The sequence below is a fragment of the Pan paniscus genome, chromosome 1, assembly GCF_029289425.2.
Source record: "Pan paniscus chromosome 1, NHGRI_mPanPan1-v2.0_pri, whole genome shotgun sequence".
Lineage (NCBI taxonomy): Eukaryota > Metazoa > Chordata > Mammalia > Primates > Hominidae > Pan > Pan paniscus.
Window position 1 is genome coordinate 83,969,487 of NC_073249.2, and position 27,717 is coordinate 83,997,203.

General features: G+C 40.2%; 1 protein-coding gene and 1 long non-coding RNA gene across 3 annotated transcripts in view; one reads left to right on the forward strand and one right to left on the reverse strand.

Moving 5' to 3' along the window:
* Nucleotides 1–20,674: 20,674 nt before the first annotated feature.
* On the reverse strand, nt 20,675–27,218 carry LOC134729444 (uncharacterized). The gene is made up of 2 exons (XR_010110535.1): nt 26,766–27,218; nt 20,675–22,666 (listed from the first exon to the last, which is right to left on the reverse strand). It is a non-coding gene; the product is annotated as an uncharacterized LOC134729444 (long non-coding RNA).
* Nucleotides 27,166–27,717, forward strand: part of TMCO1 (transmembrane and coiled-coil domains 1) — a 41,612-nt gene continuing 41,060 nt past the window's right edge. The window contains exon 1 of one of the 2 annotated variants that reach the window (XM_008978256.6): nt 27,166–27,382. In XM_008978256.6, coding sequence (XP_008976504.1) covers nt 27,166–27,382 — 217 coding nt within the window. Of the gene's footprint in view, nt 27,460–27,717 lie in introns of both variants that reach the window. The other variant, XM_003824586.7, reaches the window with a different exon arrangement.

Consider the following 27,717-nt stretch of genomic DNA (forward strand, 5'->3'; position numbering starts at 1 on the left):
CTGGGGTGTTTATAAACCAACTCTGCCAGTCATTGGTTCAGGGCTGTTCCCAAGAGACCTTAATTCTCTTCATTTGCTGATTGGCCTCCCTAAAGGGGCAGAGGCTTCTGTTGTCAGAAGATCTTCAGCACCTGGAAGTTGCTAGCATAAATACAATAGACCCAAAGGCGGGCAGGGGACTGACAAGGTCTACCATGTTTCAGGAAGAAATCTTAAATTATATATAGTTTTTAAAATTTGGGATATTTCAGCATGTTTATAGGTTATATATGCAAGAGTAACAGCAACACCTTGGTTGGAATGAAAAGTCACAGAAACAAAACCTGGTGAGGCCAGAGGTGCAAAGTTCATAGAAAAGGCAGATTATGTGATGAAAAGTATGAAATCATTTAGAAACACCAAAAGCGTAACTGTTAGGTCCAATCTAATTTTTAGTTCTCTGTAATCGTTAGGCCAATTTTAAATATGCAACATGTAAGCCTTTAGGTAAATGAAGACTAGAACAAACATTTTTAAACTCTTATATGTTTCTATATATGCAAGTAACCCATATTTAAATACTTCTCTAACCTAAATTTATCATCTTCCAACATCTTCCCACTCCTCCCATTTACCAGTTATTTTAGGTCTCAGAAATGGCAAAGAAAAATTGTAAAGTAAAATTAAAAAATACATATAGACAGAATAGGTAATATGTGCACAAGGTAAAAAAAAAAAAAGTACTAAAGAGTATACAGGAAAAAAGTAAATCTTTCCCATGTGGCTTCCATTGTTCCTCCCCAAAGGCAGTCACTCTTACTGGTTTCTCATGTTTTCTTAAGATAGTCTATGCATATCACATACACACACACAATAGTAGCATATGCCACAGACTATTCTGCATTTAAAAACAATTACTGCTAGGCGCAGTGGCTCATGCCTGTAATCACAGCACTTTGGGAGGCCAAGGCGGGTGGGTCACTTGAGTCAGGAGTTCAAGACCAGCCTGGCCAACATGGCGAAACCCTGTCTCTACTAAAAATACCAAAATTATCTGGGCATGGTGGCGGGTGCCTGTAATCCCAGTTTCTCGGGCAGCTGAGGCATGAGAATCACTTGACCCAGGGAGGCAGAGGTTGCAGTGAATGCAGATCCTGCCACTGCACTCCAGCCTGGGTGATAGAGCGACACTCAGTCTCAAAAAATAAATAAATAAATAAATAAATAAATAAATAAATAATAAAAACAATTACTATATCTTGGAGGATATTTCATATTAGTATACAGATATTTGCCTCATTAAAAAAAAAAAAAGCTGGGCATGGCGGCTCCTGCCTATACTCCCTCAGCATTTTGGGAGGTTGAGGCGAGAGGACCATTTGAGTCCAGGAGTTCGAGATCAGCCTGAGCAACACAGGGAGATTGCGTCTCTACAAATAATAAATAAAAATTAGCTAGGAGTGATGGCACACGCCTGTGGTCCCAGCTACTCAGGAGGCTGAGATGAGAGGATCACTTGAGCCTGGAAGGTTAAGACTGTAGTAAGCCATGCTTGGGCCACTGCACTCCAGCCTGGGTGACAGAGTGAGACCTTGTCTCAAAAAAATCAAATCTGCCTCAAATCAAACAAGCAAACAAACAAAAACCTTTTAAATTAAAAGCAAAAAATAAAATTGTTTCAGGGCCTAGAAGAAATAGCTTTTGAGTGGGGGAGGGTAAGTAGATGAGGGAAATATCTATTCATTCCTTCCTTCATTTACTGACTCAATATGTTTTGAATGTCTACCATATATGAAGTGCACTTTATTGGGTATTAGGAGTACAAAGATTGATTAGAAATCATTTTTACCTTTTAGGAATTACAGATTCTTAGGAAATATAGGTGTATAAATAATTAAGCAATTATAATACTGTGTGATGTGGTATTACAGTACACAGCAGCAACGCAAAGCATTAAGTAACCAACTCTACTTGTGCCAGGAACAAATGCTAAGCGATTCATGGACATTAGCTCATATAAGACTCACCATCGCCCTATTAAATGCCTGTAGGGGGTACTTTATAGTCAAGGTCTCATTAGAAAAGTCCCCACAGTTAAGAGATTGCACTAAGAAGCAAAAGTTAACTAATATATATTTGCCAACGACCCAATCATTTGTAAAATTAGTTCTTAAGCATCCCTCCTTATATAATATATCTTTCTGTCCCCATTCATCTATTTGCAAATTTATTCCAAACTCTTTGAAAAGTCAAATTGAAAATCTCTTGCAAAAGATGTAGGATTTTTCGGAAAGTCAGAGAAAACAGTAATTGAGAGCTGCTCAAATCATAAGCAAAGCTGCTGACAAAAATAAGGATGTTGTGGAACTAGACAATAATTGTAGAAGAGAAAATCAACAACAGTGGTGGCATAAACTGACACTTCACAAGAAAATGATTTGAAAGGAAAAGGATTCAAAAGTAAAATATCAGGCCAAGTGCAGTGGCTGTACAGTTTGTTATGATTCCCAGGCTGGGCACTCTGGCTCATGCCTGTAATCCCAGCACTTTGGGAGGCAAAGGCAGAAGGATTGCTCGAGCCCAGGAGTTTGAGACCAGCCAGGGCAACATAGCGAGACCTCGTGTCTACAAAAAAATTTAAAAATTAGCCAGGGGTGGTGGTGTGTGCCTGTATTCCCAGCTACTGAGGAGGCTGAGGTGGGAGGATAGCTTGAGCTCAGGAATTCAAGGCTGCAGTGAGCCATGATTGCACCACTACACTTCAGCCTGGGCAACAGAGTGAGGCTCTGTCTCTGAGAGGAAAAAAAAAAAGTAAAATATCTTTCAAAAATGACCCTTTGGGAACAAGACGGAAAATTACCATGTCTTCCTCCTTCAACCCAACTGTGAGGATGCTTACTGTAAGAAACCTTTGGGAGTAAAAAGAGTCTGTCAGTTTCTGAATGGAAGGAAATGGCAGTCTGAACAACTAAGAGCACCAGTGTCATGAAAATAGATATTCCAGATGAGAATTTACTTAGGTTTGTCTTTTTCTTTCTCCCCTACATTGAACTGGGCACATCATTGCTTACTCTTTCTCTACTGTGTGGAAGAAAAATATCACTAATACCACCATCAGGCTAGTGTCAAGGCAATATTGGAGCAGTGTTAGAACCTGGAGGAGGAGGGCTGGGCACGGTGGCTCACGCCTGTAATCCCAGCACTTTGGGAGGCCGAAATGGGCAGATCACCTGAGGTCAGGCGTTCAAGACCAGGCTGACCAACATGGAGAAACATCGTCTCTACTAAAAATACAAAATTAGCCAGGCATGATGATGCATGCCTGTAATCCCAGCTACTCAGGAGGCTGAGGCAGGAGAATCACTTGAACCCGGGAGGCAAAGGTTGCAGTCAGCCGAGATTGTGCCATTGCACTCCACCCTGGGCAACAAGAGCAAAACTCCATCTCAAAAAAAAAAAAGAAGAAGAAGAAACCGGAGGAGGTAATTATAGGTGCAGGCAGACTAGTTGGCTCCATTTTTTTCCTCTGGATCCTTCCCCACCTCCCCTCACCTCAAGTGAATGCAAGAAGGCAGCTCTTAGGAGAGAGCAGAGCAGAGAAGCAAGCTCCATGAGGGGCAGAGTTCCCCGACAGAAGTTAAGTGGGGGTGATGGGCAGATGATAGGAGATTGTCCAGTCCAAATATCTGAGGAGAACAGGCATTGTACAGGAAAAACAAAATGAAACATTCTAACAGAGAATTAATAGACCAAACAGAACAAGAATTTAAAACAAACATATTAAATATCCTTAAAGAGTTAAGAGAGGATATTGGGAAAAGGAAAAAAGAACAAGAAAATTATGCTGGGACTCAAACATATAATGACTGAAAGAAAAGCACTCAATGAAAGGAGTAATGTGAAAAATGAGTAAATCCAAAGAACAAACTTGTGAGCTAGGAAATAAGGTCGGAAACGCTAAGAAGAATCCTTTAAAAAAATTTTTTTAAGGTAAAATATGAAAGAAAAACCATATGGAGTCAGGAAATGGTAATGTTGAAACCAATATATGCAACATGAATCCAAGACAGAAAAAAATGGAGGGGAGGGAATATCTGGAGAAATGACAAGAATATCCTAGAACTAAAGAAAGGTGAAAGTCCTCAGATTGAAAGGCTTCACAAAGTGCCTGCAATATAGAGAAGAAAAAACCTCCACTTAGACTAATTATAGTGAAAAATTTCAATATTTTAATAAAAACATTCAAACAGAAATGTTGAGAGAGCAATACAATGAACAAGTGTATATCATGTAGATCCAACAATTACTAGCATTTTTTGCAATATCTGCTTTTTCTTACTTTTTTGGAATCATTTTAAAATAAACAGCAGACATCAAACTTCACCCTAAATGCTATAATATGCCTGTTGTAAGGATAAGGACATACCCCTATATAACCACAATATGAATTCCCTAAAATAATCTTTCAATCTGTATTCCAGTTTCCCCAACTGTCCCCAAAATATCTCTTATACCTGCTTAATATGAACAAGAACTAATGAAGTTTCTCTCATAGCACTTTTTTGTCTTCTCAGACTTGTAAAATCTAGAGCATATCCTCACATTTTTTTCTCCATAACATTGGTTTTTTTTTTTTTTTTTGAAGGGAGTAGACCTATTTTCTTGTGGCATGCACCACATTCTGGATTTGTCTAATTATTTCTTCATGGTGTTACTATCTAATCCCTGTACCCTCTGTATTTCCTGAAAACTAGGAGTTAAGCCTAAAATCTTGATTAAATTCAGATGAAAATGAGCTTGACAAGAATTATTTATAGGTAATGCTATATATTTCATAATACATCTTACCAGAAGGCACATAATGTCAGGTTTAGTGATGCTAAATTCAAGCTCTGAGTTAAATAGTGAATACTAGAGCTTATTCAATAATCCCATACTGATGGACATTTAGGTTGTTTCTAATCCATTGCTATTACAAATTATGTTACAATGAAACATCTTTGAAATATATTTTTATATATGGAAATGTCTCTTCAAGGTAGTTTCCTGAAAGTTGATTGGCATATATAATTAGATAATGCTAATTCTCTTTTATGGGGTTGTATAATTTTGCATTGCCATTGGTAATGTATGAGAGTGTCTGATAATTCACAGCCATGCTAACAGAATGTGCTGTCACATTTCTGGATTTCTGACAATTTGATAGTCGAGATAAAATGATAGCTAAGGAATAATGTATTAGTGTTGCTTTCAATGAACTTTCTCTTACTATGAGTGAGCTCAATTATCTTTTCATATATTTAAGGAGCATTTGCTATCTTTTTTTGTGAACTATTTGTGAATTTTATCCATTGTCCTATCATACTTTTAGAGTAATCTTCTCAGTTTTTAAGGCAAATCAGCCTTTTGTCTGTGGTACAAGCTGCAATTATCTTCTGTTTTTCATTTGTCTTTTGCTATGCTTATGGTCTTTCTATACCCATGCAAATGTTTTTTACTTTAATCCTTATGTTTTTAAAATTGTCAGCCTTTATTATGATTTCTTCTGATTTTGAGTAATAATTAAGAAAAGATTTTCCCTTCTCCCAGTTCTAAAGGAATTCATCCTGTTTTTTCCTAGGGCTTATATGGTTTCATTTTTTTACATTTAGATCTAAAATCTATTTTGCTAATAACATTTTTCAAGTCTTTTATATCCTTACTGATTTTCTGTCTACTTGTAATCTAGGTATAAATATGGATTTATCTATTTTTTCCTTCAGATCTGTCAGTTTTTCCTTAATATATTTTGAAGCTCTGAATCAAATGCATATACATGTTTTTGTTTATTTATAATTTTAATTTTTTTAGAGTCTGTATCTTGCTGTCACCTAGGCTGGAGTGCAGTGGTGTGATCATAGCTCACTGCGGCCTCAAAATCTTGGGCTCAAGCAAGCCTCCTGCCACAGCCTCCTGAATAGCCGAGACTACCACACCTGGCTAATTATTAAAATTTTAAATTTTTTGTAGAGACAGGGTCTCACTATGTTGCCAGCCTGGTTTTGAACTCCTGGGGTCAAGCCATTCTCCTGCCTCAGCCTCCCAAAGTGCTGGGATTACAGTATGAGCCACCATGATTGGCTAATCTTTACTTCTAACTGTTGTTCAGTTTTCTCTTCATTAGTAGTGGTCAGCAATCTGATTATAATGTGCCTTTACATGGCTTTCTTATTATATATATCCTACTTGGAGTTAGTTGAGATTTTTGGATAAAGGAAGGTAGTTAAAAACAGTATAAAACAGTATTATAACTGCATTCCATATTGTGAAAAAGCTAGAGGAAAGACTAAATATGGTTAAGTAAAGACAGGAAAGATATTAAAAAGGCCCAAACTGAACTCCTAGAAATGAAAACTACAATTTCTTAGGTGAAAAATACACTGGATAAAAGTAACAATATATTAGTGAAAACACCAGAAAATGTCCAAAATGAAACATAGGCGCAAGAGAGAATTTACCACAAATTACATTTCTGAGAAGAAAGAAGTGTGGTTATTGAATAAAAATGAGATGACCTCCAATGTGGTAAATGATGTGAGAGAGGTAGGAAAGATTCCAAAAAGGGAATTGGACAGGGATTTAACGAAGGGGACAAATAAAAAGATTGACAAAGAGCATACAAGACCAAGCTGAGCTTATATTTTTGTTGTTGTTGTTACAGATCCATTCTTCCATCTGCTACTCTAGAAATACCGAATAATTTTCATCATTTCTCTTCTTTTCCTATCCTCCAAACCATGTCAAATTAGTCTTGTGAATTACTTTTCTAGTTCCTTGTATTCGTCTTTTTTTTTTTCAATAACACCCCAGTTCTGGCTCTTGTTTTCTGTATGCCTATACTTCAATAATAGTCTGCTAACCTGCCATCCATCCTGAATTGTACTGCCAAATTAATTTTCCTAAGGCACCACTTTGATCGTGTCACTTCTTTTGGCTCTAAAATCTTCAAAGGCCCTATTCCTACTGTCTTCTGAATCAAGTTTGGATTTGTGTTTATCTGCAATTCAAAGTTTGACCTATTTTTCCAGCTTTTCAAAAGTCCTCTATGTGTACTAAAGTATCTGTTATCTCCAACCAACTTTCATTTAATTGTCTCTTCTTTCAGTCATTAACTTAACCAACAGTTACTGAGCACCTACTATGTGGTAAGCATTAGTCTAAATGTCATTGATAAAGTCACTTTCTTTCAATTAAATTCCTTGGAGGCTGATCACTATCGTATGAACCCATATAATCAATTTTCTAAACTTTCAAAGTTGAAGATCAGGCCTCACATAGAGGTAAGATCATCATGGTATAGTCACTTCAGGAGTTTTTATCTGAATTAGCCAATTGACCTTTCCCATGTTCAGAACACATGAAAGAAATGATTCCCATGGGGTTCAAGAGAGAACACTGAGAACAGACCACACAAAAATGAGAGAATCATGTTGAAGTGAATGAAAGAAGTCTGGCTAGCCTTTTAGAGTCATTTCCCTCTAACTGGGAAAGCATGTTATCTGTACCACACTAAGAGAAAGTGAAAAATTCCTTTTGCTTTTTTTTTCTTCTTCTTTTTTACAAGACAGTCTTGCTCTGTTGCCCAGGCTGGAGTGCAGTGGCGTGATCTTTGTTCGCTGCAGCCTCTGCCTCCCGGGTTCAAGTGATTCTTGTTTCTCAGCCTCCCAAGCAGCTGGGATTACAGTTGCCCACCACCATGCCCACTAATTTTTGTATTTTTAGTAGAGGTGAGGTTTCACCTTGTTGTTCAAGCTGGTTTCAAACTCCTGGCCTCAAGTAATCCACCTGCCTCAGCCTCCCGAAGTGTTGGGATCACAGGCGTGAGCCACCGCTCCTGATCTCCTGTGCTTTCGTATACAGAGTACGCATTTCATCTCTTTCACAGTTATTTTTGAGTATCCATTATAGAACAGGCCCTGTGATAGAAGTGTAAGTCAATTTGAGATGGAGCTCCTGAAAAGGCCTAGAGTCAGGGACCTGAAGCTCTGAACATTCAACAGTATTGCTTATGGTATTTATGTTTCTGTGTGAATAAAATCAGTGTCTTTTTTGGCAGCAGAGTAAATCACTAAGGTGAAGGGTAAGAGTTTAAACAGTGAGCAAAAATGGATTATTGGCCAACAATGTATCATGGGAATATTGAGTAAGCATGACAGTGTGTATTTGTAATGCGCAAGGTCACCTCAGATTTTAGGCTTCTATTAAGACTGCCTCAACTCATGCATGAGAAAAGGAATGTGGATTTGTTTAGGTATTTATGCATTTTCTAAGGCCCCCTTCTGACTCTAAGATCATAAAAGTTTAGTCAAACTGAAGTTTTTATATTTTCCTTTCCCAATGAAGGAGGTCTTCCCAACCACTCTATGGCAGGCTTGTCACAATATCAGGTTAAAATCCAGAGACAAATTTACCATGAAGTTAATAACATTAAACTTCAGACATTTGTTAAAATTAAACAAATGAGTGGGCTGCTCATTTGCATTGGCCCCTTCTAAATAAATATTCACTTTTGTACCTAATTTTGAGTCATAATTATGTATTCTTTTTCTAAAGAGAATTGTATAAGGCCATATAAGATCTTGAAATGCCCCAATAGAAACCTTAGAATTATTGATGTATTCTCTTATTCACCTCATCTTTTAATTATTTTGTTTGTAACTGGCACATCTTGTTTAATTCTAAGAACCACAATATCTTTAATTCTATGAACCACCAATGCTCTTGGATTTGCTCTTTCTTCTTAATTTCTGCTGATACTACTTACTTGGTCAAGGGATTCCTCACTAAAAATTGTGTTATAGTGACAGCCTAATAGTTGGTTTCCCTGAATGTGATCTCTCTCCCAAATGAATCTATCTGATATAAGGCTTCCAGACTAATTTTTTTTTAAAGAAACACTGCTTATTTTGCAAAATTCTTATGCAAGCTTAAGATGTTTCACTGACTTTCCACTATCACCAGTCTCCTAAAATTGGGATGCTTAAATGCCCAGGCAAAAGTGGCAATTGGTCAGAGGGTACTAGAAACTACAGGAGAAATGTGACACATTTTTCCAGAGTATCCATTTTATTTGATGCTGAGTAATTTAAAACATCACTCCCCCCCCCACCATCTTCCCCTTATTTATATCAAACAGATACAGAATGCATTTTCTAAGGCCCCTTCAGATGCACAGATGCATAGAATTAGATACATCATTATTCTCGGCTCATGACACATTCTCATTGTTGGTGCATTCAAGACCCTCAATCCTTCATTCATTCATTCATTCATTTAAAATAATACAACAAATACACTTGACATTATCACCAACATGAAAACTAGGAAATGAATTTCCATTCATATTCACCTGTTTGATCTTCAGTTGTATCACCCAGCCTCTTCCCCATTCCAAGGTAACACTACTGAAATCATTGTTTTCCCTTTTAATGTCACATGTAAATATATTCAAAAAGAGTGGGGTTTTTTTGGGGGGAGGGAGTGTTTAGATGTTATTAACTTTATATGTAATCTTTAAGGACATATGCTTTTCACTTAATACTATATTGCTAGGATTAATCCACATTATGGCATATAATTATGGTACATTCACTTGGAGTGGATATAAATATATCCTTATTTATTTATGGGTGCACCTCCACTGCCCTGCAGGGTCCTGGGACACTGTGTGAGATGGGGAAGGTACTGATTTTTTATTTTTTGTAGAGGTGGTCCCTGTCCTCCAGGAGCTTCTAATTAATTTGTCTATTCCCTTGCCTGTTAATGGGCATTTGGGTTGTTTTCAGGTTTTGGTATTAAAAAGAGTGCTCACATGAACACTCTTGTGTGCATGACCTGATACTCGTTAAAAAGTTTTTTTGAACTGGGGGCAGTGGCTCATTCCTGTAATCCCAGCACTTTGGGAGGCTGAGGCAGGAGGATCGCTTGAGCCCAGGAGTTCAAGACCAGCTTGGACAAGATAGTTGATATGGTTTGGCTGTGTCCCCACCCAAATCTCAACTTGAATTGTATCTCCCAGAATTCCCCCATGTCGTGGGAGGGACCCAAGGGGAGGTAACTGAATCATGGGGGCTGGTCTTTTCTGTGCTATTCTCGTGATAGTAAATCTCACGAGATCTGATGGTTTTATCAGGTGTTTCCGCTTTTACTTCTTCCTCATTTATCTCTTGCCACTGCCATTAAGAAGTGCCTTTGACCAGGCCTGGTGGCTCAGGCCTGTAATCCCAGCACTTTGGGAGGCCAAGGTGGGCAGATCACAAGGTCAGGAGATGGAGACCAGCCTGGCCATCATGGTGAAACCCCGTCTCTACTAAAAATACAAAAATTAGCTGGGCATGATGGCATGCGCCTGTTGTCCCAGCTACTTGGAAGGTTGAGGCAGAAGAATCGCTTGAACCCAGGAGGCAGAGGTTGCAGTGAGCCGAGATCACGCCACTGCACTCCAGCCTGGTGACAGAGTGAGACTCCGTCTCAAAAAAAACAAAAAAAACAAAAAAAAAGAAGTGCTTTTTGCCTCCCACCAAGATTCTGAGGCCTCCCCAGCCACGTGGAACTGTAAGTCCAATTAAACCTCTTTTTGGTTTTAGTTTCAGTTATGTCTTTATCAGCAGCGTAAAAATGAACTAATACAATAGTGAAACCCTGCCTCTACCAAAAAAAACAAAAAAAAAATTCGCTGGGCGTGGTGGCATGCACCTGTAGTCCCAGCTACTAGCAGGGTGAAGTGGGAGGATAGCTGGAGGCCAGAAGATCAAGGATGCAGTGAGCTGTGATTGCGCCACTTTACTTGAGCCTGGACAACAGAGCAAACTCTGTCTCAAAAAAAAAAAAAAAACAAAGTTTCTTTTATGTATATGCCTAGGAGCAAAATGGCAGGTCAAAGGGCATGGAAATGTTTATCTTTACAGGATAACGCCAAATTGTTCCAAAAGGGCTATACCAATTTACACTCCCACCAGCAATGATTAAGATATTCTGATGATCTGTATCCTCCAGATATGGGCCAACTTTAAACATTTCTTTAACATATATATATATCAGGTTTACTATTTTAAACATTTTTAAGTATATAGTTCAGAGACATTCAGTACATGCACACTGCTGTACAACCATTACCACCATCCATCTCCAGAACTTATCTTCTTCAACTGAAATTCTGTATCTAGGCTGGGCACAGTGGCTCACACCTGTAATCCCAACATTTTGGGAGGCCGAGGTGGGCAGATCATCAGAGGTTGGCAGTTCATGACCAGCCTGGCCAACATGGTGAAACCCCATCTCCACTAAAAATACAAAAACTAGCTGGATGTGGTGGTGCATGCCTGTAATCCCAGCTACTTGGGAAGCTGAGGTGGGACAATAGTTTGAACCTAGGAAGTGGAGGTTGCAGTGAGCTGAGATTACACCACTGCACTCCAGCCTGGGCAACAGAGTGAGATACCATCTCAAAAAAATAAAATAAAATAAAATAAATCTGTATCTAAAAATATCTCTCAATTCTCCCCTCCTCCAGCCTAGGAAACCATCATTCTATTTTTTGTCCTGATGGATATGACTACTCTAGATACCTGTTTAAACCAAAAATAAAATTATAAGCACCATCCCCTCTTCCCCCCGACCCGCACTATCAGAATGGAAGCCTTCTCTCAGCCAAGGGCATTCCAAAGTGAACTTGAAAAACTAGCTCAGGTCATTATGGAAGCAGGGAGCTGGATATGCCTAATTATACCCTCCTCTCTTTTGGAATTACTGACAGAACAGACTCTTAAAGTCTGATAAGAAATATTTACAGTCTATACTCTGTGAAGCCTGCCACCTGGAGGCTTCATCTGCATGATAAAACCGTGGTCTCTACAACTTCTTACTGTAACCCAGACACTCATTGATAACTCTTTCAACCAACTGCTGATCAGAACATTTTAAAATGAGGAGGAGCCAAGATGGCCAAATAGGAACAGCTCCAGTCTACAGCTCCCAGCATGAGCAACGCAGAAGATGGGTGATTTCTGCATTTCCAACTGAGGTGCCGGGTTCATCTCACTGGGGAGTGTCGGACAGTGGGTGCAGGACAGTGGGTGCAGCGCACCGAGCGCGAGCCAAAGCAGGGCAAGGCATCGCCCCACCCAGGAAGCACAAGGGGTCAGGGAATTCCCTTTCCTAGTCAAAGAAAGGGATGATAGATGGCACCTGGAAAATCAGGTCACTCCCACCCTAATACTGCACTTTTCCAATGGTCTTAGCAAATGGCACACCAGGAGATTATATCCCGTGCCTGGCTCGGAGGGTCCTACGCCCGTGGAGCCTTGCTCATTGCTAGCACAGCAGTCTAAGATCAAACTGCAAGGCAGCAGCGAGGCTGGGGGAGGGGTGCCCACCATTGCCGAGGCTTGAGTGGGTAAATAAAGCGGCCAGGAAGCTCGAACTGGGTGGAGCCCACCGCAGCTCAAGGAGGCTTGCCTGCATCTGTAGACTCCACCTCTGGGGGCAGGGCATAGCCAAACAAAAGGCAGCAGAATCCTCTGCAGACTTAAATGTCCCTGTCTGACAGCTTTGAAGAGAGTAGTGGTTCTCCCAGCATGCAGCTGAAGATCTGAGAATGGACAGACTGACTCCTCAAGTGAGTCCCTGACCGCCGAGTAGCCTAACTGGGAGGCATCCCCCAGTAGAGGCAGACTGACACCTCACATGGCCGGGTACTCCTCTGAGACAAAACTTCCAGAGGAACGATCAGGCAGCAACATTTGCTGTTCACCAATATCTGCTGTTCTGCAGCCCCTGCTACTGATACCCAGGCAAACAGGGTCTGGAATGGACCTCCAGCAAACTCCAACATACCTGCAGCTGAGGGTCCTGACTTTTAGAAGGAAAACTAACAAACAGAAAGGGCATCCACACCAAAACCCCATCTGTACGTCACCATCATCAAAGACCAAAGCTCGATAAAACCACAAAGATGGGGAAAAAACAGCAGAAAAACTGGAAACTCTAAAAATCAAAGTGCCTCTCCTCCTCCAAAGGAACGCAGCTCCTCACCAGCAATGGAACTAAGCTGGACAGAGAATGACTTTGACGAGTTGAGAGAAGAAGGCTTCAGACAATTGAACTACTCTGAGCTAAAGGAGGAAGTTCGAACCCATGGCAAAGAAGTTAAAAACCTTGAAAAAAAATTAGACGAATGGCTAACTAGAATAACCAATGCAGAGAAGTCCTTAAAGGACCTGATGGAGCTGAAAACCAAGGCAAGAAAACTACATGATGAATGTACAAGCCTCAGTAGCCGATTCGATCAACTGGAAGAAAGGGTATCAGTGATGGAAGATGAAATGAATGAAATGAAGCAAGAAGAGAAGTTTAGAGAAAAAAGAATAAAAAGAAATGAACAAAGCCTCCAAGAAATATGGGACTATGTGAAAAGACCAAATCTACATCTGATTGGTGTACCTGAAAGTGACAGGGAGAATGGAACCAAGTTGGAAAACACTGCAGGATATTCTCCAGGAGAACTTCCCCAATCTAGCAAGGCAGGCCAACATTCAGATTCAGGAAATACAGAGAACGCCACAGAGATACTCCTTGAGAAGTGCAACTCCCAGACACATAATTGTCAGATTCACCAAAGTTGAAATAAAGGAAAAAATGTTAAGGGCAGCCAGAGAGAAAGGTCAGGTTACCCACAAAGGGAAGCCCATCAGACTAATAACTGATCTCTTGGCAGAAACTCTACAAGCCAGAAGAGAGTGGGGGCCAATATTCAACATTCTTAAAGGAAAGAATTTTCAACCCAGAATTTCATATCCAGCCAAACTAAGCTTCATAAGTGAAAGAGAAATAAAATCCTTTACAGACAAGCAAATGCTGAGAGATTTTGTCACCACAAGGCCTGCCCTAAAAGAGCTCCTGAAGGAAGCACTAAACATGGAAAGGAACAACCAGTACCAGCCACTGCAAAATCATGTCAAATTGTAAAGACCATCGAGGCCAGGAAGAAACTGCATCAACTAACGAGCAAAATAACCAGCTAACATCATAATGACAGGATCAAATTCACACATAACAATATTAACCTTAAATGTAAATGGGCTAAATGCTCCAATTAAAAAACACAGACTGGCAAATTGGATAAAGAGTCAAGACCCATCAGTGTGCTGTATTCAGGAGACCCATCTCATCTGCAGAGACACATATAGGCTCAAAATAAAGGGATGGAGGAAGATCTACCAAGCAAATGGAAAACAAAAAAAGGCAGTGGTTGCAATCCTAGTCTCTGATAAAACAGAGTTTAAATCAACAAAGATCAAAAGAGACAAAGAAGGCCATTACATAATGGTAAAGGGATCAACTCAACAAGAAGAGCTAACTATCCTAAATATATATGCACCCAATACAGGATCACCCAGATTCATAAAGCAAGTCCTTAGAGACCTACAAAGAGGCTTAGACTCCCACACAATAATAATGGGAGACTTTAACATCCCACTGTCAACATTAGACAGATCAACGAGACAGAAAGTTAACAAGGATATCCAGCAATTGAACTCAGCTCTGCACCAAGCAGACCTAATAGACATCTACAGAACTCTCCACCCCAAATCAACAGAATATACATTCTTTTCAGCATCACACCATACTTATTCCAAAATTGACCACATAGTTGGAAGTAAAGCACTCCTCAGCAAATGTAAAAGAACAGAAATTATAACAAACTGTCTCTCAGACCACAGTGCAATCAAACTAGAACTCAGGATTAAGAAACTCACTCAAAACCACTCAACTACATGGAAACTGAACAACCTGCTCCTGAATGACTACTGGGTACATAACGAAATGAAGGCAGAAATAAAGATATTCTTTGAAACCAACAAGAACAAAGACACAACATACTAGAATCTCTGGGACACATTCAAAGCAGTGTGTAGAGGGAAATTTATAGCACTAAATGCCCACAAGAGAAAGCAGGAAAGAGCTAAAATTGACACCCTAACATCACAATTAAAAGAACTAGAGAAGCAAGAGCAAACACATTCAAAAGCTAGCAGAAGGCAAGAAATAACTAAGATCAGAGCAGAACTGAAGGAAATAGAGACACAAAAAACCCTTCAAAAAACCAATCAATCCAGGAGCTGGTTTTTTGAAAAGATCAACAAAATTGATAGACTACCAGCAAGACTAATAAAGAAGAAAAGAGAGAAGAATCAAATAGATGCAATAAAAAATGATAAAGGGGATATCACCACCGATCCCACAGAAATACAAACTACCATCAGAGAATATTATAAACACCTCTACACAAATCAACTAGAAAATCTAGAAGAAATGTATAGATTCCTCGACATATACACCCTCCCAAGACTAAACCAGGAAGAAGTTGAATCTCTGAATACACCAATAACAGGCTCTGAAATTGAGGCAATAATTAATAGCTTACCAACCAAAAAAAGTCCAGGACCAGATGGATTCACAGCCGAATTCTACCAGCGGTACAAGGAGGAGCTGGTACCATTCCTTCTGAAACTATTCCAATCAATGGAAAAAGAGGGAAACCTCCCTAACTCATTGTATGATGCCAGCATCATCCTGATACCAAAGCCTGGCAGAGACACAATGAAAAAAGAGAATTTTAGACCAATATCCCTGATGAACATCGATGCAAAAGTCCTCGATAAAATACTGGCAAACCGAATCCAGCAGCACATCAAAAAGCTTATCCACCATGATCAAGTGGGCTTCATCCCTGGGATGCAAGACTGGTTCAATGTACGCAAATCAATAAATGTAATCCATAATATAAACAGAACCAATGACAAAAACCACACGATTATCTCAATAGATGCAGAAAAGGCCTTTGACAAAATTCAACAACTCTTCATGCTAAAAACTCTCAATAAATTAGGTATTGATGGGACATATCTCAAAATAATAAGAGCTATCTATGACAAACTCACAGCCAATATCATACTGAATGGGCAAAAACTGGAAGCATTCCCTTTGAAAACTGGCACAAGACAGGGATGTCCTCTCTCACCACTCCTATTCAACATAGTATTGGAAGTTCTAGCCAGGGCAATCAGGCAGGAGAAGGAAATAAAGGGTATTCAATTAGGAAAAGAGGAAGTCAAATTGTCCCTGTTTGCAGATGACATGATTGTATATTTAGAAAACCCCATCGTCTCAGCTCAAAATCTCCTTAAGCTGATAGGCAACTTCAGCAAAGTCTCAGGATACAAAATCAATGTGCAAAAATCACAAGCATTCTTATACACCAATAACAGACAAACAGAGAGCCAAATCATGAGTGAACTCCCATTCACAATTGCTTCAAAGAGAATAAAATACCCAGGAATCCAACTTACAAGGGATGTGAAGGACCTCTTCAAGGAGAACTACAAATCACTGCTCGATGAAATAAAAGAGGATACAAACAAATGAAGAACATTCCATGCTCATGGGTAGGAAGAATCAATATCATGAAAATGGCCATACTGCCCAAGGTAATTTATAGATTCAATGCCATCCCCATCAAGCTACCAATGACTTTCTTCACAGAATTGGAAAAAACTACTTTAAAGTTCATATGCAACCAAAAAAGAGCCTGCATTGCCAAGTCAATCCTAAGCCAAAAGAACAAAGCTGGAGGCATCACACTACCTGACTTCAAACTATACTACAAGGCTACAGTAACCAAAACAGCATGGTACTGGTACCAAAACAGAGATGTAGACCAATGGAACAGAACAGAGCCCTCAGAAATAATGCCACATATCTACAACCATCTGATCTTTGACAAACCTGACAAAAATAAGAAATGGGGAAAGGATTCCCTATTTTATAAATGGTGCTGGGAAAACAGGCTAGCCATATGTAGAAAGCTGAAACTGGATCCCTTCCTTATACCTTATACAAAAATTAATTCACGATGGACTAAAGACTTAAATGTTAGACCTGAAACCATAAAAACCCTAGAAGAAAACCTAGGCAATACCATTCAGGACATAGGCATGGGCAAGGACTTCATGTCTAAAACACCAAAAGCAATGGCAACAAAAGCCAAACTAGATAAATGGGATCTAATTAAACTAAAGAGCTTCTGCACAGCAAAAGAAACTACCATCAGAGTAAACAGGCAATCTACAGAATGGGAGAAGATTTTTGCAATCTACTTATCTGACAAAGGGCTAATATCCAGAATCTACAATGAACTCCAATAAGTTTACAAGAAAAAAACAAACAACCCCATCAAAAAGTGGGAGAAGGATATGAACAGACACTTCTCAAAAGAAGACATTTATGCAACCAATAGACACATGAAAAAATGCTCATCATCACTGGCCATCAGAGAAATGCAAATCAAACCCACAATGAGATACCATCTCACACCAGTTAGAATGGCGATCATTAAAAAGTCAGGAAACAACAGGTGCTGGAGAGGATGTGGAGAAATAGGAACACTTTTACACGTTGGTGGGACTCTAGTTCAACCATTGTGGAAGTCAGTGTGGCGATTCTTCAGGGATCTAGAACTAGAAATACCATTTGACCCAGCCATCCCATTACTGGGTATATACCCAAAGGATTATAAAACATGCTGCTATAAAGACACGTGCACATGTATGTTTATTGCGGCACTATTCACAATAGCAAAGACTTGGAACCAACCCAAATGTCCAACAATGATAGACTGGATTAAGAAAATGTGGCACATATACACCATGGAATACTATGCAGCCATAAAAAATGATGAGTTCATGTCCTTTGTAGGGACATGGATGAAGCTGGAAACCATCATTCTCAGCAAACTATCGCAAGGATAAAAAACCAAACACTGCATGTTCTCACTCATAGGTGGGAATTGAACAATGAGAACACATGGACAGAGGAAGGGGAACATCACACACTGGGGCCTGTTGTGGGGTGGGGGGAGGGGGAGGGATAGCATTGGGAGATATACCTAATGTTAAATGACGAGTTAATGGGTGCAGCACACCAACATGGCACATGTATACATACATAACAAACCTGCATGTTGTGCACATGTACCCTAAAAGTATAATAAAAATTTTTTTTTAATCTACCTATGACCTGGAAGCCCCAGTTTCAAGTGTTCCTGCCTTTCCAGATTAAACCAATGTACATCTTACATGTATTGATTGATGTCTCATGACTCTCTAAAACGTATAAAAGCAAGCTGTACCCTGACCACCTTGGGACCACTTGAGGCTGTATTACAGGTACATCCTTAGCCCTGTCAAAATAAACTTCCTAAATGGATTGAGACCTGTCTTGGATACTTTTGGTTTACTTCTGGTATTAGAGAAATCATACACTATTTGTTCTTTTGTGGCTAGCTTATCTCACTTAGTGTATCTTCAAAGTTCATCCATGTTATAACACGTCAGAATTTCTCAAGGCAGAATGATATCCCATTGTATGTATATACCATATTATTTTATCCATTCATCCATTGATGGACCCTTGGGATACTTCCACCTTTTGGCTACTGTGAATAATGCTGCCATGAACATGGATATATAAATATCTGTTGAAGTCCCTGCTTTCAATTCTTTTGGTAGATACTAGAAGTGGAATTGCTGGATCCTATGGTAATTCTTTATTTAGTGCAGTGGCATGCTTATGGCTCACTGCAGCCTCAACCTCCTGGGCACAGGTGATCCTCCCACCTCAGCCTCCTGAGTAGCTGGAACTACAGGCATGTACTATTACACCTGGCTAATTTTTGTACTTTTTCTAGAGACAGGGTTTTGCCATGTTGCCCAGGATGATCTCAAACTTTTGGGCTCACAAGATCCACCTGCCTCAGCCTCCCGAAGTGCAGGGATTACAAGCGTGAGCCACTGTGCCCAACCTTAGGTTTAATTTTTTGAGGAACAACCATACTGATTTCCCATCCCGACTGTATCGTTTTATATTCATCCCAGCAATGCACAAGGGGTTGACTTTCTTCACTTCCTCACTAATACTTTTTTTTTTTTTTTTTTTTTTTGAGATGGAGTCTCGGTCTGTCGCCCAGGCTAGAGTGCAGTGGCATGATCTCGGCTCACTGCAACCTCCACCTCCTGTGTTCAAGTGATTCTCCTGCTTCAGCTTCCTGAGAAGCTGGGATTACAGGCATACACCACCACACCTAATTTTTGTATTTTTAGTACAGACAGGGTTTCACCATGTTGTTCATGCTGGTCTTGAACTCCCAACCTCGTGATACACCCGCCTCGGCCTCCCAAAGTGCTGGGATTACAGGCATGAGCCACTGCGCCTGGCCCTGTTTTTTTTTTAAATAACTGCCATCCTAATGAGTGTGAAGTGGTTTGTTTTGCAATTCCCTAATTAGTTATGTTGACCATCTTTTCATGGGCTTATCAGCCATTTGTTTATCTTCTTTGGAGAAACCTTTGTTTAAGTCCTTTGCCCATTTTTGAATTGGGATTTTATTTGGTGAGTTGAAGGATTTTAAAATGTATTTATAATGGATTTTAATCCCTTACCAGATATATGCTTTGTAAATATTTCTCCCATTCCATGAGTTTCCTTTTCACTCTGTTGTGTCCTTTGATGAATAAACATTTTTAATTTTGATAAAGTCCAATTTATTTTTTGTTGCCTTTGCTTCTGGTGTTATATTCAATAAATCATTGCCAAATCCAATGTCATGAAGGTTTTCCTGTTTTCATCTAAGAGTTTTAGCACTTTCATTTAAGTCTTTGATCCATTTTGAGTTAATTTTGCATGTGGCTATCTTAAAGATAAATCGTGTTGGGAAAACTGGATTATCCACATGCAAAATACACCATTTATTGAAAAGATAAATGCTGTTGGGAAAACTGGATTTTTTTTTTTTTTTTTTTTTTTTTGAGTCAGTCTCGCTCTGTCACCCCAACTGGAATGCAGTGGCACGATCTTGGCTCACTGCAACCTCAGCCTCTCGGGTTCAAGCGATTCTCAAGCCTCTGGCTCTCGAGTAGCTGGGATTACAGGTGCCTGCTACCACACCCAGATAATTTTTGCATTTATAGTAGAGATGGGGTTTCACCATGTTGGCCAGGCTAGTCTCGAACTCCCGACCTCAAATGATCTGCCCACCTTGGCCTCCCGAAGTGTTGGGATTACAGGCGTAAGCCACTGCACCTGACCCCAAAAAAACTGGATATTTTTAGATTATTTATTTTTTAGACATTTAGATTTATCATTTAGGTTATTTATCTTTTAAATACATGGTGTTGGGAAAACTGGATATCCACATGTAAAAATGGAGAAAACTGAATATCCTTTCTCCATTGATTGACTGGTCTTGACAACCTTGTCAAAAATCAATTGACCATATATGTGAGGGTTTAGTTCTGGGTTCTTTATTCTATATGTCTGTCTTTATGCTAGGACTACAGTGTTTTGATTACTGTAGCTTTATAGTTAAATTTTGAAATCAGGAAGCATGAGACCTTCAACTTTGTTCTCTTGCAAAATTGTTTGGCTATTTGGGGTACTCTGAGTTTTCATATACATTTTAGGATGAATTTTTCTATTTCTGAAAAAATGTCACTGGGATTTTGACAGGGATTACATAATGAATCTGTAGATCACTTTGAGTAGTATCAACATCTTAATATTAACTGTTTCAATCTATGAACACAGTGCGTCATTCCACTTATTTGTGTATTCTTTAATTTCATTCAGCAATGTTTGTAGTTGTCAGTGTACAAGTCTTGCCTCTTTGGTTAAATTTATTCACAAGTATTTTAGTTCTGATGCTGTTGTAAATGGAATTTTTAAGATTTCCTTTTTAAATTTTACATCGAAATGCAACTAAATTTTGTGTGGTTTTGCATCCTGCAACTTTGTTTTTTAGTTCTAACAGGGTTTTTTGGGTGGAATCTTTAGGGTTTTGTACATAAAAGATCATGTTGTCTGTGAACAAATCATTTTACCTTCTCCTTTCTGATATGATGGCCTTTTTAATTTTTGCCAACTGAACAGACTGGTCCCAAATATGGTTCCCTGGTCACTGATGAGGCTAAATATATTTTTATAAGGAAGCATTAATACCAGTCCCATAATAGTAAAATTTACATATGATGTTCAGATAAATATAAAGTCCTAAGTTTCAGACTTCATCTCTAAATCTTAGGGTCTCATTCCCCCTCTTCTGTTCCTAATGAATGCTATGGTAGAAAACTTTTGAAGACTAATTTGCTACAGCATTAAGCTTAAGCCTTTCTATTAGTCTTTCAAATGCACATGATTCTTAACCTTTATTGGTTTATAAACACCTTTGAGAATTGGATGAAAACTATGAAACTTCAACTCAGAAAAAAATGGACACATGAAGTTTTGCATGTATTATAAGGAGGAGATGTACAGCTCTCCTAAAGTTCAACCATGAGGCTGGGTGTGGTGGCTCAACCCTGTAATCCCAGCACTGTAGGAGGCCTAGACAGGTGGATCACTTGAGGCCAGGAGTTTGAGACCAGCTTGGGCAAGATGGCGAAACACCATCTCTACAAAAAATACAAAAATTAGCCGGGTATGGTGGTGCACACCTGTAGTCCCAGCTATTCATTGAGCCTGGGAAGTCAAGGCTGCAGTGAGCCATGATTGCACCACTGCACTCCAGCCAAGGCGACAGAACAAGACCCTGTCTCAAAAATAAATACAGGTGGCTGGGTGCAGTGGCTCAGGCCTGTAATCCCAGCACTCTGGAAGGCCGAGGCGGGTGGATCACTTGAAGTCAGGAGTTCGAGACCAGCCTGGCCAACATGGTGAAATCCTGTCTGTACTAAAAATACAAAAATTAGCCAGGTGTGGTGGTGCAGGCCTGTAATCCCTACATGGGAGGCTGAAGCAGGAGAATCACTTGAACCTGGGAGGCTGAGGCTGCAGTGAGCTGAGATTGTGCCACCGCACTCCAGCCTAGATAACAGAGTGAGACCCTGTCTCAAAAACAAAACAAAAAAAAATAAAGTTCAACGATGGACCTCTTACAGATACAATGTGGATTCACTTTAGTCAATCCTATTTCTATTAAACACATAATCTCTTTCTATATTTTAGTTGTTTTTACTACATACTAACTCCCACATCCTACCACTTTGTTCCCAACTCAATGCTTTTGATCACTGCTTGTGTCCTAATTGAATTTTACCCTTTCTTCAAGGTCCACCTAAAATTTCCAATTCTTCCAAAATATTTCTCCAACCCACTGTCTTCTCTCCCAAAAGTATCATTCACTCATTCGATAAATACATATTGTGCAGCTTCTCTGTCCTAGACGATGTTCCAAAAGCTGAAGATTGCAACAATGAATACAGTCTGTCCTAAAAAAAACAGTGCTCAGCCAGGAGCAATGGCTCACACCTACAGTCCCACTGGTTTGAGAGGTCAAGGCAAGAAGACTGCTTGAGGCCAGGAGTTCAAGACTAGCCTGAGCAACATAGCAAGACCCCTAGCTCTACACGTGTGCACACACATACACAAATTAGCTGGGCGTGGTGGCACACATTAGTTAATCAGCTACTCCCAGCTACTCAGAAGGCTGAGGTGGAAGGATTGCTTGAGGACTGCTTTAGCCTGGGAGTTCGAGGTCATAGTGAGTTATGATCGAGTCACTGCATTCCAGCCTGGGTGACACAGCGAGATTCCATCTCTAAAAGAAAACACAACAGTACAGTATTATCCAACTAGCCGATGAAACATGTATTTAGGGCACACATGCACAGACTCGAGGGAAAACATTTGGAAAAAATAAGTTTTCAAAAATAATAATTAAAATATATTTCACCTTAGTATTTTATTTTTAATTATATTTGGGAAGAGACCTTATGATCTTCTCAGTGCCCAGGGTTTCTGAAGGTCTTCATCTAGTCCTGCTAGCCCAGTAGGAAAAAAAAAAAATCTTCTCCTAAAAACCTGATTCCTCTCCTGTTTTCTCTGATATGAATTTATTCAGGTATCTAAGAAAAAAATCTGCGAGCTGCCCCCCAATTCCTTCTTCTTCCCAATCTTCCACACCCAGTCATCTTTGTATTTGACAAAGATCACTACTGCCTAAATGAGAAGAATGGCCTGAAGGGGACAGAATTGGGTATACAATTGGAGACCAGTTAGAAAGCTGTAATACGAGTGGAGATAATGATGAACTGAATTGAAGTGTAGTAGAGGGGACTGAAAGATGTGTAAAAAGATATGAAAAGGGGGAAATCCATGGAACTTGCAAAGTAAACGTGAGATAAAGAGGGAGTTACTGAAGATAGTTCCCTTACTTTTGGCTTGAAAACCAGTTAGATGGTGGTGCTACTCATTAAGAGAACAAGGGAATATTGGACTTTGGGGAAAAGAACACAATGGATTGATTCTGGTATATCCACAGACAGACCATGTACCTTCTAAACACTTTCCTTACATATTTTTTTAAAAATAAAATCCTTTAAATTTACATACTATTATGACATTTTACATTCCAGAAAAACCAAGGATGGTATGGTGAAGTAATTTGCCTAAAACTGCACATCTAGTTAAATGGAGAAGCCAGGATTTGAATACAAGTAGTCTGACTCCAGAACTTTGTTCCCAGCCCTATACAAACCTCACGGTAATTCCTGAAGGTAGATATTTTTACTTATACTTTACAGATTTAAAACAATGAGGCTCAGATAAATTAAGTAACTTGCTAAAATAAGGTAGCTTACATGCAGTGGGGCTAAAATTGAAACGTAAAGTTCATATTGTTTCAAATGTCAGAGTGTAAGCAGGTATTTATAATTCTCTTATAATCTTTTACAATGCCTAGCTTAGTATTATATGTGTATTTAAAGAACAGTATTGGGCTGGGCGCGGTGGCTCATGCCTGTAATCCCAGCACTTTGGGAGACCGAGGCGGGTGGATCACTTGAGGTCAGGAGATCAAGACCAGCCTGGCCAAAAAGGTGAAACGCTGTCTCTACTAAAAATACAAAAATTAGCTGGGCACGGTGGTGCATGCCTGTAAACCCAGGTACTCTGGAGGCTAAGGCAGGAGAATCGCTGAACCCAGGAGGCAGAGGTTGCAGTGAACTAAAATTGTGCCACTGCACTCCAGCGTGGGCGACAGAGTGAGATTCCATCTCAAAAATAAATTAAATAAATAAACAAATAAAAATGAAGCACAGTATTGGCTGGGCATTGTGGCTCATGCCTGTAATCCCAACACTTTGGGAGGCTGAAGCAGGAGGACTGCTTTGAGCCCTGGAGTTCGAGACCGAGCCTGGGCAACAAAGTGAGACCCTGTCTCTAGAAAACAAAACACAACCCCAAAGCAACAACAGTATTATTATTACTAATTCTACTAATAATGTAAGAACAGGCTTAGCTCCCATTCACCTTTCACAGAAAGTTACTTGAAGATGTACCACAACATCAAGTATAAACTAGAAACAAAAATGTGGTTTCAAGAGAATAGTAAAATTAAGTCCCAGGACAAAAGTCTTCCTATTGTACTAGAGATTGGAGGAGGTCAGTGAGCTTTGGGAGAGCAGTCCTCATGGGGAAAGCTTTGAAATCTAAAAATTAGATAGTACAACTAAGAGCTTAGAGAATTTGGGAATATAACAAAGAAAACTAGTAGAATCTAGAAAAGATGTTATCTGAACTTGTCTCTAGCACTGTTCCTTTTTTTTTTTTTTTTCTTTTTTTTTTGAGACAGAGTCTTGCTCTGTCACCCAGGCTGGAGTGCAGTGGCGCGATCTCGGCTCACTGCAAACTCCGCCTCCCAGGTTCGCGCCATTCTCCTGCCTCAGCCTCCCGAGTAGCTGGGACTACAGGCGCCCGCCACCACGACCAGCTAATTTTTTTGTATTTTTAGTAGACGGGGTTTCACCGTGTTAACCAGGATGGTCTCAATCTCCTGACCTCGTGATCCGCCCGCCTCAGCCTCCCAAAGTGCTGGGATTGCAGGCGTGAGCCACCGCGCCCGACTTCCAGCACTGTTCTTAAACAAGGGGCATAGTGTCATGACATCATTACCCTAGAAAAGGAAGTGTATCCTAGCAGTCCATGGTTGTAAACATTTACACAGGAACAACTTAACTGCTTATTAATATATTTCATATTTTCTTATTTTTTCATATTTTAACATCTCTGAATGGGATTCTTCTTACAATCAATGGTGTGTCATGGTTTAATTAGTTATTTTTTCCTCTTTAGTAGTAGATAAAATAATGATGCGTCTTACAATGAATAGCATGTTGAATTTGATGAATTGTGTGTGCCAAGCACTGCTTGAAATGCTTTATAATATACTTTTCCTCATCCAGTCTTCATAGCTTATGTTACCACCATTTTGAAGGCTCAAAGATGCTAAACAATAGGTTCTAGGACTGCTGTCAAGTAAGTGGCAGAGCAAGAATTTAAAATCAGGTCTGATTTCCAAGATCATGCTCTTATTGTTATCTCAGACTTACCTTGGGTGATACAAAGGTGAATAAAAACCTATCCTTGTCTGAACTGCTCAAATAAAGGTCTAGCTCAAATATGATCTTTTTGAAACCTTTCCAACTCCCCAGGAAGAATACATCTTGTTTTCATCTGCACCCCCTCAACATTTTAAGAATACCTCTATAATACCTATAATCTTATTATATTATATAATCTCCCTGGGCCCTTAGAAGTCAGGAATATTCTCTTAACCATCCTTTTGACCCTACAGTGCCTACCACAGTTCTTGACATATAGTAGAAGCTCAATAATGTTTCTTAAAAAGGAGACAGGGTCTCTGTTGCTAAGTCTAGGAGATAAGAAATGCACATAAAGCTAAAAAAAGGTCAAAAGTAGTGTTTAGGAGAATTATATATTTAAGTGCAGTAGAGTTTAAAAGAACCAATGAGGGCCGGCCACGGTGGCTCACGCCTGTATTCCCAGCACTTTGGGAGGCTGAAGTGGGTGGATCTGAGGTCAGGAGTTCAAGACCAGCCTGGCCAACATGGCAAAACCCCGTCTCTACTAAAAATACAAAAAATTAGCCGGGCGTGGGGACGGGCACCTGTAGTCCCAGCTACTCGGGAGGCTGAGGCAGGAGAATGGCTTGAACCCAGAGGCAGAGGTTGCAGTGAGCCGAGATTGTGCCATTGCACTCCACCTGGGCAACAAGAGTGAAACTCCATCTCAAACAAACAAAAAAACACCAATGATAGGAAGTACAAGAGGATACAGCTCAGCCAGCTTCCAGGTTTTCACACATACACACACACACCCCAGTGTGAAAAAGCTGAAACCGTCTACAATGGCTGAAACCACGCTGCTGAGGCATTTTTGAATTTTAATTAGTTAGCAACACTTATAAATTAAGTTTCACATAAAACCCAGGATTTCTGGATTTTCCTGAGAAACGAAGACATCTCAGAAACTGGGTGCTCATTCTCCTAGAGAAATGGGTTGGATTTGGGTATCAAATTCTCCTTTCAGATGAACTTAATGCTCACTTATCCATCGTAGTACCTTCCACCATTTGTTTAGGCTCAGCTTGCATAAGATAATTTATATTCTCTCGCCAGTCTAGGCATCTGGGTTTAAGACCCCTTCTCTAGATACATTACTCACTGCACTATCACACTATGAATTTTCAGGCATCCGTGCTTTGACTTCCACTTTGCCTAGAAAGTCCTTTGCTATCTCCAAAAGCACTCCTACTCCCCTAAGGCACTGCTTCAATTCCTTTCATTAGCTTCTTCTGACCACCCTCTCAACCGTGTCACGCAGCACTGTGGTAATACCTCTATTAAAACCCTTATCAGAGCGTATGCACAAGCTTCTCCTCTTCGCGCTGACGTTCGCTCCTTGAGGCCAGCGGCCCACAACTAACTCATTTCGCGGCTCCAGCTTCACGTCCATGCCCTGGCACCTACACCCAGTCGTTCAGTACGTTTGCGGAAGTCAGTCTTCTTACTTCACGGCAAACCCAAGCTAAACTAATATTACGACCACAGAAGTGGGGCTGAGGTAGAAGCCAAGACTATCCCAATAACTGGATTCTGGCCGAGAAAAAGGCGCGCGCCAGCACCCCAATCAGTAAAAACTACCAGGCAAAGTTTGCCGCCGCCACTATCCTGCTCTGACTCTGAAATAGTTCCAATTCTCGCGAGATTCGGCCTGACTACCAGCCCTTCAGCTCCAATGACTTGCGGGTTGGTTTCCTCTAGATTCTCGTGGCCACACCGTTCTCCGTTAGGAGCCTTTCCGGTGCTATGCCCCGGAAGCGGAAGTGCGATCTTCGGGCTGTCAGAGTTGGTCTGTTACTCGGTGGTGGCGGAGTCTACGGAAGCCGTTTTCGCTTCACTTTTCCTGGCTTTAGAGCGCTTTCCCCCTGGCGGGTGGGAGTGCAGAGACGAAGGTGCGAGATGAGCACTATGTTCGCGGACACTCTCCTCATCGTTTTTATCTCTGTGTGCACGGCTCTGCTCGCAGAGGGTGAGAGCGGGTATTTCTCAGACGTTTGATCAGTCCCCGGGAGGAAGGGCCCCGGGGTCCCTTGTGCCACCAGGGGAAAGATCGCGAGCCTTACTTGCTTGAGAGGCTCATCTGCTCTACTTCAGGGAATCTCTGGGCAACTCGTGAACAGGAGCAGGAGGGGAGTATGGAGTCGATTACCGAGTTTTCTTTGGTCTCAGGTAGATTTCACTTGCGTATTTGTGGAGACACCTTCACATCATGTTACTGTTGTTTTGG